Raw genomic sequence first — 13,568 nt, 5'->3', positions numbered from 1 at the left:
CTGTGTTTTAACACCCAAAGCTCCGCTATGCAAATCCCCAATCTCCCGCCACAGCCCGCCTCTCGGCGGCACCTCTCCTCTCCCCACTCCTCACTGATCCCCCTCTCCGGCCCCGGGGCCCCCCAGGTCCAGGGGAGGCAGGAGGGGACCGGGGAGGGAGCAGGCCCCGCTGGGCCGTGCCCACTCCGGTAAGGCCCCCCACGGGAACCGACGGGTGGGTGGGCTCCCCTCGTGTCCTGCTCCCCCTACCCCCCCAGTTTCCCTTGGTTAACACAACCCATCGGGATCCTTTATGGCACCTCCCGCTGCCTGCACCCGCCAAGGCCGCGGCAGCACGGCCCTTCCCCGCGCCCCCCCCCACCGGCGGCGGCGGCGGCGGCGGCGGCGAGGCCGCTACTCACTCGACGAAGGCGCGGGAGCAGAGGCAGAGGATGCTGTGGGCCGGCCCCGCCTGCAGCAGCAGCTCCGCCACCGGCCGCCCCCGCGGGTCCTGCACCATCGCTGCGGGAAGACCCACGCCGCGGCACCGGCCCCGCCGCCTTCCGCCGGAACTGCCCTCAGCGCCGGCGCCGCCCCGGGACCGCCCGCCTGCGCCTGAGGGGGCGGGCGGCGCCGATGAGAGCCGAGTCCAGCCGAGCCGAGTCCAGCCGAGCCGAGGCGAGCCGAGTCCAGCCGAGGGGAGCCGAGTCCAGCTGAGGGAAGCTGTGTGTGAGGGAGGAGGACAGGCAGCCGCGGCAGTGGCGGTGTCTCCTCTCAGGAGGCTGGTGTCTCCTCTTGTCACGGCTGGAGCCATGCACCTCACTCGTGGAGAGAAGCAGCGATACACGTATTGATATTTAACAAAGTGTGAGGCTAAACGCGACATGGTTAGAGGTGGCGAGACACATCTGGGCTATGCACTGCACAGAGGACAGGGTCAGGCAGAACTGCCAGGGAGACCCTCCCCTTGAGTCAAGGATGCAGAAAGGACCCTCTTGCTATCTAAAGTCCTCCTCAGAGAGGAGTCTTGTCTCCTCTTGTCACGGCTGGAGCCATGCAGCTCGCTCGTGGAGAGAAGCAGCGATACGTGTATTGATATTTAACAAAGTGTGATGCTAAACGCGACATGGTTCGACATGCCAAACGCATCTGGGTTATGCACTGCACAGAGGACAGGGTGAGGCAGAACTGCCAGGGAGACCTTCTCCTTGAGTCAGGGTTTCAGAAAGGACCCTCTTGCTTTCTAAAGTCCTCCTCAGAGAGGAGTCTAGGTGCAGCTGGATCCAATCCCAGTCCCAGACTTGGTCAAGAGTTTATGTCTAAAGGATTATATATGCACAATCAAGTCATTCTGTCATTTAGCTAAGATTTCAAAGTTCATCATGTTCACAATCAAGTCTTTCTATCACTTAGCTAAGATTTCAAAGTTCATCATGCTATTAGTCGCTTACTGAGGATCTATTGTGGCAAGGAGTCTCTGAATCTTGAGAAGTAACCTTGAGAGGTGTCCCTACCCAAGGGGAGATCCTGGCGTGCAGCCCACTTCCATACAGGATTGCTCAGAGCTCTTGGGCTCTTTACTATTTATGGACGTAAGATGATTGACCCATTTATGGTTTTTTTGCATATTGACCACTGTACTGGTATTGCTCAAGTTAGCCCACGTTGTTATCTGTCTCCCTGAAACCACGTTGAGCCCCAGATGCTGCCACCACAACTAGATAGACCCGTGGTGACCACCACAGGTGGTTATTGCTTGGGCAGGGTTGCAGGGAATAAAGATCAGGCTGGGGCCTGGGGACGAGGAGCACACTGCCACAGCAGAGAATCATAGAGTCGTAGAATGGTTGAGGTTGGAAGGGACCTTAAAGATCATCGAGTTCCAACCCACTCTGCCATGGGCAGGGACATCTGGATGGGGCTGGATGGGGCTTTGAGCAACCTGCTGTAGTGAGGTGTCCCTGCCCATGGCAGGGGGGTTGGAATTCAATGATCCCTTCCAACCCAGACCATTCTATGATTCTATACTGTACCTCCCACTAGAGCAGGTTGCTCAAAGCCCCATCCAGCCTGGCCTTGAACACCTCCAGGGATGGGGCATCCACAGCTTCTCTGGGCAACCTGAGTGTCTCACCACCCTCACAGGAAAGAATTTCTTCCTAGTATCTAATCTAAATCTCCCCTCTTCCCATTCAAAACCATTACCGCCTGTACTTGGCACTGGTGAGGCCCCACCTTAAGCACTGTGTCCAGTTTTGGGTCCCTTACCACAAAAAAGACATTGAGGTGCTGGAGCGGGTCCAGAGAAGGGCAATGAAGCTGGTGAGGGGTCTGGAGAACAAGTTTTATGAGGAGAGGCTGAGGGAGCTGGGGTTGTTCAGTGTGGAGAAGAGGAGGCTGAGGGGAGACCTTATCACTCTCTACAACTACCTGAAAGGAGGGTGTAGAGAGGTGGGGGTCGGTCTCTTCTCCCAAGTCACAGGCGACAGGACAAGAGGAAATGGCCTCAAGTTGCGCCAGGGGAGGTTCAGATTGGATATTAGGAAAAATGTTTACACTGAAAGGGTTCTTAAGCGTTGGAATGGGCTGCCCAGGGAAGTTGTTGAGGCACCATCCCTGGAGGTATTCAAAAGATGGGTTGACATAGAGCTTAGTGACATAGTTTAGTGATGTGGTTTTTTGTTTTTGTCAGAGTTAGGTTGATGGTTGGACTAGATGATCTTAAAGGTCCCTTCTAACCTAGATGATTCTATGATTCTACATTCAACACATGATGTACTATGTGTTTTGTCTTGCTGTGCTGTCTCATTTCCTTTGCATCAGTACATTTTGGCTAACAAGGCTATACAGCCCCATGAAGATGCTTCAACACATGATGTACTATGTGTTTTGTCTGCTGTGCTGTCTCATTTCCTTTGCATCATTACATTTTGGGTAACAAGGCTTTACAGCCTCATGAAGATCTAAGATGTCCTCAGAATTTTTAAGACACTTCATGTAGGAACTATGCAAAGGAGAGTTAGGAGGCAGAAGGACTGACTGTTCAGGTGACAGTAGCACAGCTGCCATACAACAACAAATTCCATTCACTTACAAAAAAAATCTTCAAATTAATTCTATCCTGAATCATGAACCATCTTACATCTGATATAACCTAAAATATTAAATGCTGTCAGTAGTCAGGACTTGTATATATTTATTGCTACAGTAATTAAATACTTCAGAAATACAGGGAAAGATTACACCACTCGTATGGGTATAACTGCATCTGCAATTAGGGTGCTACATCACCATCATATTTCAAAATGGAAAATGCAGTAAAATAAAAATCTTTCAACACAAATTGTTTAGCAACAGCCAAATGCTGAGTCTATAAAAGTTGAATTGTGAAATATTCTGAGAATTCTACTCCTCTTGCTAAGGAAACAATAGCACATTTCAAGTGAAATGCAGAGAATACCTCTGTGCAAGAACAAGATGACTGTTCTTTTATAATATCCAGGCCTGACATCCTGCAGCCCCCAGGAGCAGCCATCAGCAGGTAAGGCTAGAAATAAGGGGATGGGAATGCCTCCTAATACTCTCCCATTCCCCAGCCATCTACAGCTGATGGTATATGTTTCTGCCTGTTTAGTTAGACAGTGGATTTCTCCTCACCGTACTTGTCCAGTTTTCCCCTGGACCCATCATCTAGCGGTGAGTTGCAGAGATCTATCAGCTGTTGCATGAGAACTCACCTTTTTTATTTTGATCGTGGCTTCTCCCGGCTTCAAGTGATGCTTTCCTTATTGGAAGAGTAAGGGGGCAATTGATTTAGAGTCAGCTACTGCCCTGCTGAGTTTTATAGATGTCAGTCACATTCCTTATAATCTTTCTCTTTTCCGAGCTGCTGAGCCTTGACATATTTGATGTTTCTTCTCTGGGAGCCTCTGGTTTTCCTCATTACTCTTTTCTGACCCTTTTCTAGTCGTGCTCTATCATAGTAGTGATATCCCCTTTGGACCAGGCTGCGCTGATGGGTCTGACCCAGGCAGGGCAGGGCAGAGCACTTGGAGTCTGATTTTTAGCAGGCATGATTTTAAAAATTTAGCTAGCAGAAAGATTGCTTGTAACCACGCTTGTTTGAGTTTAGCCTGCACTGGCGAATAGCGTGCTTAAGCAAGAGGAAAATAAGCCATCCTTAAAAAATAATCACTGATGAGATGCAACTGATTAAAAAAGTTACATGTGATGAAGCTGGTTTAAGTTGGTTCTTGACAAGGAATCAGTTCTGTAGGAAAGCGATGGGCTGTCGGTACTGATTTGGTGAGGGGCTTACACGTCGTCCCACTGGAACCTGAAATGATTTCCCTGATGCACAGGAATGAAGCCAAAGCAGCCAGCGGCTCTGGAGCCGGCTCCCCAGGCTGCTTGCCCTCCTCTGCCCGCCCTTGCCTTTCCCCTGCCAGATCCTGTTCTCAAACGCTTCCTTCTCCGCTTCCCTTGCCAGTTTTCTGCTCCTTGTTCCTTGCTCTCACAGACCATCTCAGACATCAGCTCATAGCCCTTCTTGGACCTATCTGTTGCTATTTTTTATGTATATATCTCAGGTGATAGTGAAGATCTCTACTTCCTGGTGATCCCTGCTTTGCTGCTTTTATCTGTGCTGCTCAGAATGTGACCTTGCCTCCCAGCTAACGTTAAAGCTCTTCATTATTTCCTTCTTTTTAAATCTGTTTTCAAGGCTAACTTCCATGGCAGATACTGACCAAGTAACAATAAGTTGAGAGATGCTGAGAACAGCACCTGTAACTATTAAAAATAAACCAAAAGCAACTATATGCAATGTGTATAAAATAGAAGATATTCTCACAGTAACTCTCAGCTGCTCATGTAATTCTGAGCTCCAGCACGTCTCCCTTACCGTGTATGAGACATGCTGGAGAAATAAGGCAAATATTTGAGTCAAGCTGGGGTTTATTGTATGTTTATGTAAGAACTTACAGAAAATAATCTTCACGGTTTTCTTGGAGAAAGTTATTGGTTTATATATGTATCTGAATATAATAAAAAACCAAGTTGTTTATAATGTCTTAGTTTATAAACAAATTATAAGATTAAAACCAGTATTTAAAATGGAGTAACGTTTTCTAAGTTACGTGTTACAAAAGACAAGTAATTCTCTCATCTTTCTGTAGTGGATAAGCTGAGACAAATATATGAGAGACTTTAACAGAGTGTACTGTATTCTCACTTAGCAAGAAGGGACATGTAGACCTGAACTCCATACAGCAGAATCTCTAATCTCTGCAATTTATATATCGGAAGAATTGATTTGGCTGAAGTATCTGGATGATTTTCTGCAATGTGTGTCCTGGTTCTGGTTGATCCAAATACCTGGTACAGTGCTCTCTGTACCTGAGGTTTTTCTGCCTCATGTTGTGTACCTTTTCAGTCTTTTGCTTCACATTTACAAAAGAAAGGATGGCTTAAAGGGACATTGTTCCAATGAACCATGGGACAGAAGGCAGAAAATGGTGAAAATGGAAAATTGTGGCATTGTAAGTGAGGATTTTTTCTTTTAGCTTGAAAATAGTCTGTAATAAAGAGGAGGAACTGGAGGAAATGTCACTTCTCCAGTTGCAGATGAACACAGAAGGATGTGCAATTGTCTTAAGCTTCAGAGACCCTCCAGTACTCTAAAGAGGTATTTGCCAATGTATAAATGACCAGTAGTTTATACTCAAATGTTATTGACGACTTGCAGCACTAGAGGTCTCTCAGTATTACGTCCTTTTCACTTTTTTTTGATAAAGGTCAGAGTCCACTAAGCAAATGCAAGTCATAAGATAGTTTGACATGTGATTTTGTGACCATCTGTGAGACACTTAGATATGAGTGATCAGGCACATGAGGAGATAATTTTAAGTGGCAGCATTGTCTCAGTGACAATTGAACTCTTACAGTCCCAAGCCCCTTGCACTTGTTGTTCTTGCACATAACATTCTTGTTATTCTTGCACATAACATTATTTTTTGCTTTAATTTTGAAATTCATAATGCTATCCCAGATAGATTCTGTATTTTCTTTAAATAGTTGATGAGCCAAACAAATGTTTAAGAGGACACAAAACAAACATGGTATCCAGGCATGTTATTTAGGTCTGTTACTTACTATATGGTGTGTTTTTGATCCCCTAATTGCCTTCTTAAAGGCACCCTAAGTCTCAGCCTTCTAGTAATGGGCAGAATCCACTAATTATGCCGTAGCTGTATTCAGATTGTGTCATTAGACAAATCTGTCAGAGATGTAGGTTCTTGTAATCATTGTGGTTGCTTTAGCTGTTATGGTTTGTTCAGCATTTGCAATTACGCTGAAATTAACAATACTTAAACAGTAATTACTTCACTTTCACGGAAGTGAAGCAAAAGTGTTTAAGAGAAAGTCTATTGGAAAACAAGAAATAAAGGGGTGCTTTGGTGACAACTCCATGTCCTTTGATTCCAGGACAGAACATTAATTTTAATTGCTCTTATTTTCTTATTTACAGTGAAGGGTTCTGGAGGTTTTGATGTTGTTTTGTTTTCTTTTGGTTTGTTTTTGTGGTTTTGCTGTCGGGGTTTTGGTTTGGGTTTTTTTTTGTTTGGTTTTTTTGTTTGTTTTGTGGTGGTGTTACTTTTTCTGTTTCTTTTTCTGTACAAACCAGGTCAAATAATCATATGTGACATTCTGCCAGAGTGGAGGAATTGCCAGAGACTAGATAACTGATTTGTCGCAGCACTGGGGAGTCCCATCACTTATTGCTGGTACCTTTAATTCCTACGTAAAGAATCTTCTAGCTCATGCTTGGAGGCAAAAGCCAGAAAGACTAGAAAAATAACAGATAGCTTTTATAATGCTTGTACCATGGGTTTGATTGTCCCTGTTCCACGTGTCTTTACAGCCCAAACGAGTACTGTCAGTGCCTGCTGACTTCAAAGCACCTTTGAATCCTGTGGGAACCATAATTAATTGGAACAGTACCTGTTTGGTCTTGTCAGTTATCAGGCACTGTTAACCTAATACTTCTGCTTCTGCCCTTCATAGTCTTTGCTTTAACTTTTTATATCCTTTTTTTTTTACATGCAGTTAAATCATATCAGTTCCATAGTCCTAGATAATGGGCCAGACCATTCATTTTATGAGCGGCCGCTATTCATTTACACCTTTGGAAGTGCTGCTGATGTAGTTTAAGCCAGAGGACACCACATCCTAAGACTGTGAACACATCGGGAACATCTTAAAAAATTACTTAAAAGATGTGTAGCTTTAATTCTTCTTCACCATAAAGATTATTTCTCTTTGAATTGGGTTAGTTTTTATAGGAGCGGCCATCTGTGCCCTTTGCTGTAAGGAAGATTTGTAGTGCTTCATTACAGCTGTGTTTTCCAGTGTAGCTCTGAAATTAATAACTTTATGTTTCTCTGTTGATTATTAATTTTTAGTTGCAATTTTGTGGGCTTTTTGGCATTGTATAAGAGCCCTAATCATTTGCCCATTATACTAAATAGTATGTACATACTGAGTGAAAAGATTGTTTCTAATCTAAAGAGCGGGTAGCAACCTTGTGCAAAGAATGCAAGAGTTTTTATGCTTCCAGGCCAAAAAAGTGATGTCAAAGAAAGACAAATCAAAGAACATGGCCATAGGCAAGAGCTTATAGAAGCAATTAATTTCTCACCTCAACAGCCACCACTGACCACAAAATGAGATCCCACTGGTTTAAGTAACTTCAGGGTAACAAAACTAATCTAATGGATCTAGCCTCCTAAGAAACAGGGTGGAAAATTAGGGACATGCCCTTGCCTATCTGCAGTAAAGCAGTTTAATGTTAGTACTTCCATAATAAAGAGGAGCTCTTCCGTACAGGGCTTTTCCTCTGACACTGAACTTGTTCCTGCTGAGGTCCTGCCCTCCCTTGCGACTTAGCATCTGAAACCAGGGCACACTCTAGGAGTAATAGGGTGGCCACTTGCTAGAGCTTCTTTTTATGTTAATATTATCCTGTTCTTTCTTTATCATTATTGAATTCATAACAATTACATGTGTATTTCTTCCATGGTACATTTGTATTATATGTTTAAAATTTATTTGCTGTGTTTCATGATTTGTATTTTCAGTAAAATCCTAGGGGATATGTTGTTTCTCTGGAACTGTTAATTGAACTGTCTTACTTCCCAGTTCATATTTGAGGATCCAAAAGCTATAGCTGTGTTTTTATTTTCAATGATTTGCTGAATGGGAAGCTTTTAGTTCATTCTACTCTTTCTGCACTTTCTTAGCCCATCAAGTATTTTTAATTTCCCTAGTCATAGCACATGACTATGAGAAACTATAGACGGATTGTTCATTTGGAGGTATTTCTCCAAATTCAGTGGTTCAGCTGCAAATAATACTGATGTATGCGAGGAGAGACTACCTAATGAAATATAATTTATAAATAAGAAATTTCCTTTTTCTATTAAAAGCTCTTATTAAAGGGTAACCCCATACAGAGAGGAATAGCACAGGAATGCACCAAGCCAGCAACTTTCTTTGAGATGAAGAGTGATATAATTAGAGGATTGAGAAGAAGCTTGTTAGTTTCTAACTACATTTATGCTAGGAAATGAAATAGTCAATCATCTGAGTTAAAGAGCTATTGTAACTTGAGTGTGATTCAGGGATACTTAAGCTAATTACTCACTGTTTTTTTAATAGCACAGGACTTTTTTTAACACAAGGGAGGATGGCAGGGGGGAGATTTGTTCGATTTATGTGGTTTAACTCAAATTAGTATCAAAGTGGTTTCCTGATTTATTAATGATGTGTAATTAGCCAGCCATCAGTGAACTTCACATTCTGGATCAATATCAGCAGGCCAACAGATAAACAGGAGTACAAAACACTTGCAAGATGTTAAAAAGCACCAACAAGTTTCTAAACATCCTAATCCCCACCATGTCTAATCCCACAGGAGAACACTTACGTGTGCACACCCCTTTCTTACAGGAGGGGGGATGACAAGCACACTCCCATAATATTTTATATTCTTGACAGGCGAGGACCTTCGTGGGGTGGAAGAAAAGCCAGATGGTCCATCAGTCACCATGGAGCCATCACTGCTGACTCCTTATACTTCATTACTGGTTTACCCAGCCAGAGGCACACGCTCTGCCACTCCATAGCTGGTTGTTTCATGTTTAAAATGCCAGGGTAATGTTAAAAAGCACCAACAAGTTTCTAAACACCCTAATCCCCACCATTTCTAATCCCACAGGAGCACACTCACGTGTGCACACCCCTTTCTTACAGGAGGGGGGATGACAAGCACACTCCCATAATATTTTATATTCTTGACAGGCGAGGACCTTCGTGGGGTGGAAGAAAAGCCAGATGGTCCATCACTCACCATGGAGCCATCACTGCTGACTCCTTGTACTTCATTACTGGTTTACCCAGCCAGAGGCACACGCTCTGCCACTCCATAGCTGGTTGTTTCATGTTTAAAATGCCAGGGTAGTATTCTCAACGTATGAGAGAATGCTAAGTAAGAAATATTTTAAATTAAAATATTTTGATGAAACTCACAGATAAATATGGACCTAGAGTGATTCTGGTAAGAAAAGAGTTTATCACAGATAAATATGTTTGTCTCTTTATGTTACTCTTTTCTTACCAGAATCACTCTAGGTCCATATTTATCTGTGATATTTATCTGTGATAAATATGGACTCCATAGCTGGTTGGTTCATGTTTAAAATGCCAGGGTAGTATTCTCAACGTATGAGAGAATGCTAAGAAATATTTTAAATTAAAATATTTTGATGAAACTCACAGATAAAGATGTACCTACAGTAATTCTGGTAAGAAAAGAGTAACATAAAGACACAAACTAGACTCTTTCCCAGTCTCTTCAGCCGTGGCCAACTGTAGCTAACCAAGGCTAACAAAAAAAAATCAGAATAAGCCATGTGCCCTATGGTAGTTTCCCAGATAAATCTGAATTATGTATATTCTGTTTTGTTTTCTATTTATTTTCTTGTAGTATGGTAGTTTCCCAGATAAATCTGAATTATATATGTTTTGTTTTCTATTTATTTTCTTGTAATGCTTTTATCTGTGCTGCTCAGAATGTGACCTTGCCTCCCAGCTAACGTTAAAGCTCTTCATTATTTCCTTCTTTTTAAATCTGTTTTCAAGGCTAACTTCCATGGCAGATACTGACCAAGTAACAATAAGTTGAGAGATGCTGAGAACAGCACCTGTAACTATTAAAAATAAACCAAAAGCAACTATATGCAATGTGTATAAAATAGAAGATATTCTCACAGTAACTCTCAGCTGCTCATGTAATTCTGAGCTCCAGCACGTCTCCCTTACCGTGTATGAGACATGCTGGAGAAATAAGGCAAATATTTGAGTCAAGCTGGGGTTTATTGTATGTTTATGTAAGAACTTACAGAAAATAATCTTCACGGTTTTCTTGGAGAAAGTTATTGGTTTATATATGTATCTGAATATAATAAAAAACCAAGTTGTTTATAATGTCTTAGTTTATAAACAAATTATAAGATTAAAACCAGTATTTAAAATGGAGTAACGTTTTCTAAGTTACGTGTTACAAAAGACAAGTAATTCTCTCATCTTTCTGTAGTGGATAAGCTGAGACAAATATATGAGAGACTTTAACAGAGTGTACTGTATTCTCACTTAGCAAGAAGGGACATGTAGACCTGAACTCCATACAGCAGAATCTCTAATCTCTGCAATTTATATATCGGAAGAATTGATTTGGCTGAAGTATCTGGATGATTTTCTGCAAAGTGTGTCCTGGTTCTGGTTGATCCAAATACCTGGTACAGTGCTCTCTGTACCTGAGGTTTTTCTGCCTCATGTTGTGTACCTTTTCAGTCTTTTGCTTCACATTTACAAAAGAAAGGATGGCTTAAAGGGACATTGTTCCAATGAACCATGGGACAGAAGGCAGAAAATGGTGAAAATGGAAAATTGTGGCATTGTAAGTGAGGATTTTTTCTTTTAGCTTGAAAATAGTCTGTAATAAAGAGGAGGAACTGGAGGAAATGTCACTTCTCCAGTTGCAGATGAACACAGAAGGATGTGCAATTGTCTTAAGCTTCAGAGACCCTCCAGTACTCTAAAGAGGTATTTGCCAATGTATAAATGACCAGTAGTTTATACTCAAATGTTATTGACGACTTGCAGCACTAGAGGTCTCTCAGTATTACGTCCTTTTCACTTTTTTTTGATAAAGGTCAGAGTCCACTAAGCAAATGCAAGTCATAAGATAGTTTGACATGTGATTTTGTGACCATCTGTGAGACACTTAGATATGAGTGATCAGGCACATGAGGAGATAATTTTAAGTGGCAGCATTGTCTCAGTGACAATTGAACTCTTACAGTCCCAAGCCCCTTGCACTTGTTGTTCTTGCACATAACATTCTTGTTATTCTTGCACATAACATTATTTTTTGCTTTAATTTTGAAATTCATAATGCTATCCCAGATAGATTCTGTATTTTCTTTAAATAGTTGATGAGCCAAACAAATGTTTAAGAGGACACAAAACAAACATGGTATCCAGGCATGTTATTTAGGTCTGTTACTTACTATATGGTGTGTTTTTGATCCCCTAATTGCCTTCTTAAAGGCACCCTAAGTCTCAGCCTTCTAGTAATGGGCAGAATCCACTAATTATGCCGTAGCTGTATTCAGATTGTGTCATTAGACAAATCTGTCAGAGATGTAGGTTCTTGTAATCATTGTGGTTGCTTTAGCTGTTATGGTTTGTTCAGCATTTGCAATTACGCTGAAATTAACAATACTTAAACAGTAATTACTTCACTTTCACGGAAGTGAAGCAAAAGTGTTTAAGAGAAAGTCTATTGGAAAACAAGAAATAAAGGGGTGCTTTGGTGACAACTCCATGTCCTTTGATTCCAGGACAGAACATTAATTTTAATTGCTCTTATTTTCTTATTTACAGTGAAGGGTTCTGGAGGTTTTGATGTTGTTTTGTTTTCTTTTGGTTTGTTTTTGTGGTTTTGCTGTCGGGGTTTTGGTTTGGGTTTTTTTTTGTTTGGTTTTTTTGTTTGTTTTGTGGTGGTGTTACTTTTTCTGTTTCTTTTTCTGTACAAACCAGGTCAAATAATCATATGTGACATTCTGCCAGAGTGGAGGAATTGCCAGAGACTAGATAACTGATTTGTCGCAGCACTGGGGAGTCCCATCACTTATTGCTGGTACCTTTAATTCCTACGTAAAGAATCTTCTAGCTCATGCTTGGAGGCAAAAGCCAGAAAGACTAGAAAAATAACAGATAGCTTTTATAATGCTTGTACCATGGGTTTGATTGTCCCTGTTCCACGTGTCTTTACAGCCCAAACGAGTACTGTCAGTGCCTGCTGACTTCAAAGCACCTTTGAATCCTGTGGGAACCATAATTAATTGGAACAGTACCTGTTTGGTCTTGTCAGTTATCAGGCACTGTTAACCTAATACTTCTGCTTCTGCCCTTCATAGTCTTTGCTTTAACTTTTTATATCCTTTTTTTTTTACATGCAGTTAAATCATATCAGTTCCATAGTCCTAGATAATGGGCCAGACCATTCATTTTATGAGCGGCCGCTATTCATTTACACCTTTGGAAGTGCTGCTGATGTAGTTTAAGCCAGAGGACACCACATCCTAAGACTGTGAACACATCGGGAACATCTTAAAAAATTACTTAAAAGATGTGTAGCTTTAATTCTTCTTCACCATAAAGATTATTTCTCTTTGAATTGGGTTAGTTTTTATAGGAGCGGCCATCTGTGCCCTTTGCTGTAAGGAAGTTTTGTAGTGCTTCATTACAGCTGTGTTTTCCAGTGTAGCTCTGAAATTAATAACTTTATGTTTCTCTGTTGATTATTAATTTTTAGTTGCAATTTTGTGGGCTTTTTGGCATTGTATAAGAGCCCTAATCATTTGCCCATTATACTAAATAGTATGTACATACTGAGTGAAAAGATTGTTTCTAATCTAAAGAGCGGGTAGCAACCTTGTGCAAAGAATGCAAGAGTTTTTATGCTTCCAGGCCAAAAAAGTGATGTCAAAGAAAGACAAATCAAAGAACATGGCCATAGGCAAGAGCTTATAGAAGCAATTAATTTCTCACCTCAACAGCCACCACTGACCACAAAATGAGATCCCACTGGTTTAAGTAACTTCAGGGTAACAAAACTAATCTAATGGATCTAGCCTCCTAAGAAACAGGGTGGAAAATTAGGGACATGCCCTTGCCTATCTGCAGTAAAGCAGTTTAATGTTAGTACTTCCATAATAAAGAGGAGCTCTTCCGTACAGGGCTTTTCCTCTGACACTGAACTTGTTCCTGCTGAGGTCCTGCCCTCCCTTGCGACTTAGCATCTGAAACCAGGGCACACTCTAGGAGTAATAGGGTGGCCACTTGCTAGAGCTTCTTTTTATGTTAATATTATCCTGTTCTTTCTTTATCATTATTGAATTCATAACAATTACATGTGTATTTCTTCCATGGTACATTTGTATTATATGTTTAAAATTTATTTG

General features: G+C 41.7%; 1 protein-coding gene across 1 annotated transcript in view; it reads right to left on the bottom strand.

Moving 5' to 3' along the window:
* TGS1 (trimethylguanosine synthase 1) overlaps window positions 1–528 on the bottom strand; it is a 39,578-nt gene extending 39,050 nt beyond the window's left edge. Inside the window, exon 1 of the mRNA XM_014952629.1 lies at window positions 402–528. Within this exon, the coding sequence (XP_014808115.1) occupies window positions 402–499 (98 nt within the window). The 5' untranslated portion in view covers window positions 500–528. The remainder of the gene's footprint in view (window positions 1–401) is intronic.
* Window positions 529–13,568: the final 13,040 nt, after the last annotated feature.

Source organism: Calidris pugnax, unplaced genomic scaffold (genome assembly GCF_001431845.1).
Source record: "Calidris pugnax isolate Ruff unplaced genomic scaffold, ASM143184v1 scaffold182, whole genome shotgun sequence".
In the NCBI taxonomy this organism is placed as follows: Eukaryota; Metazoa; Chordata; class Aves; order Charadriiformes; family Scolopacidae; genus Calidris; species Calidris pugnax.
The sequence above is the reverse complement of the archived record's forward strand: the minus strand, read 5'-3'. Positions and strand labels throughout refer to the sequence as shown.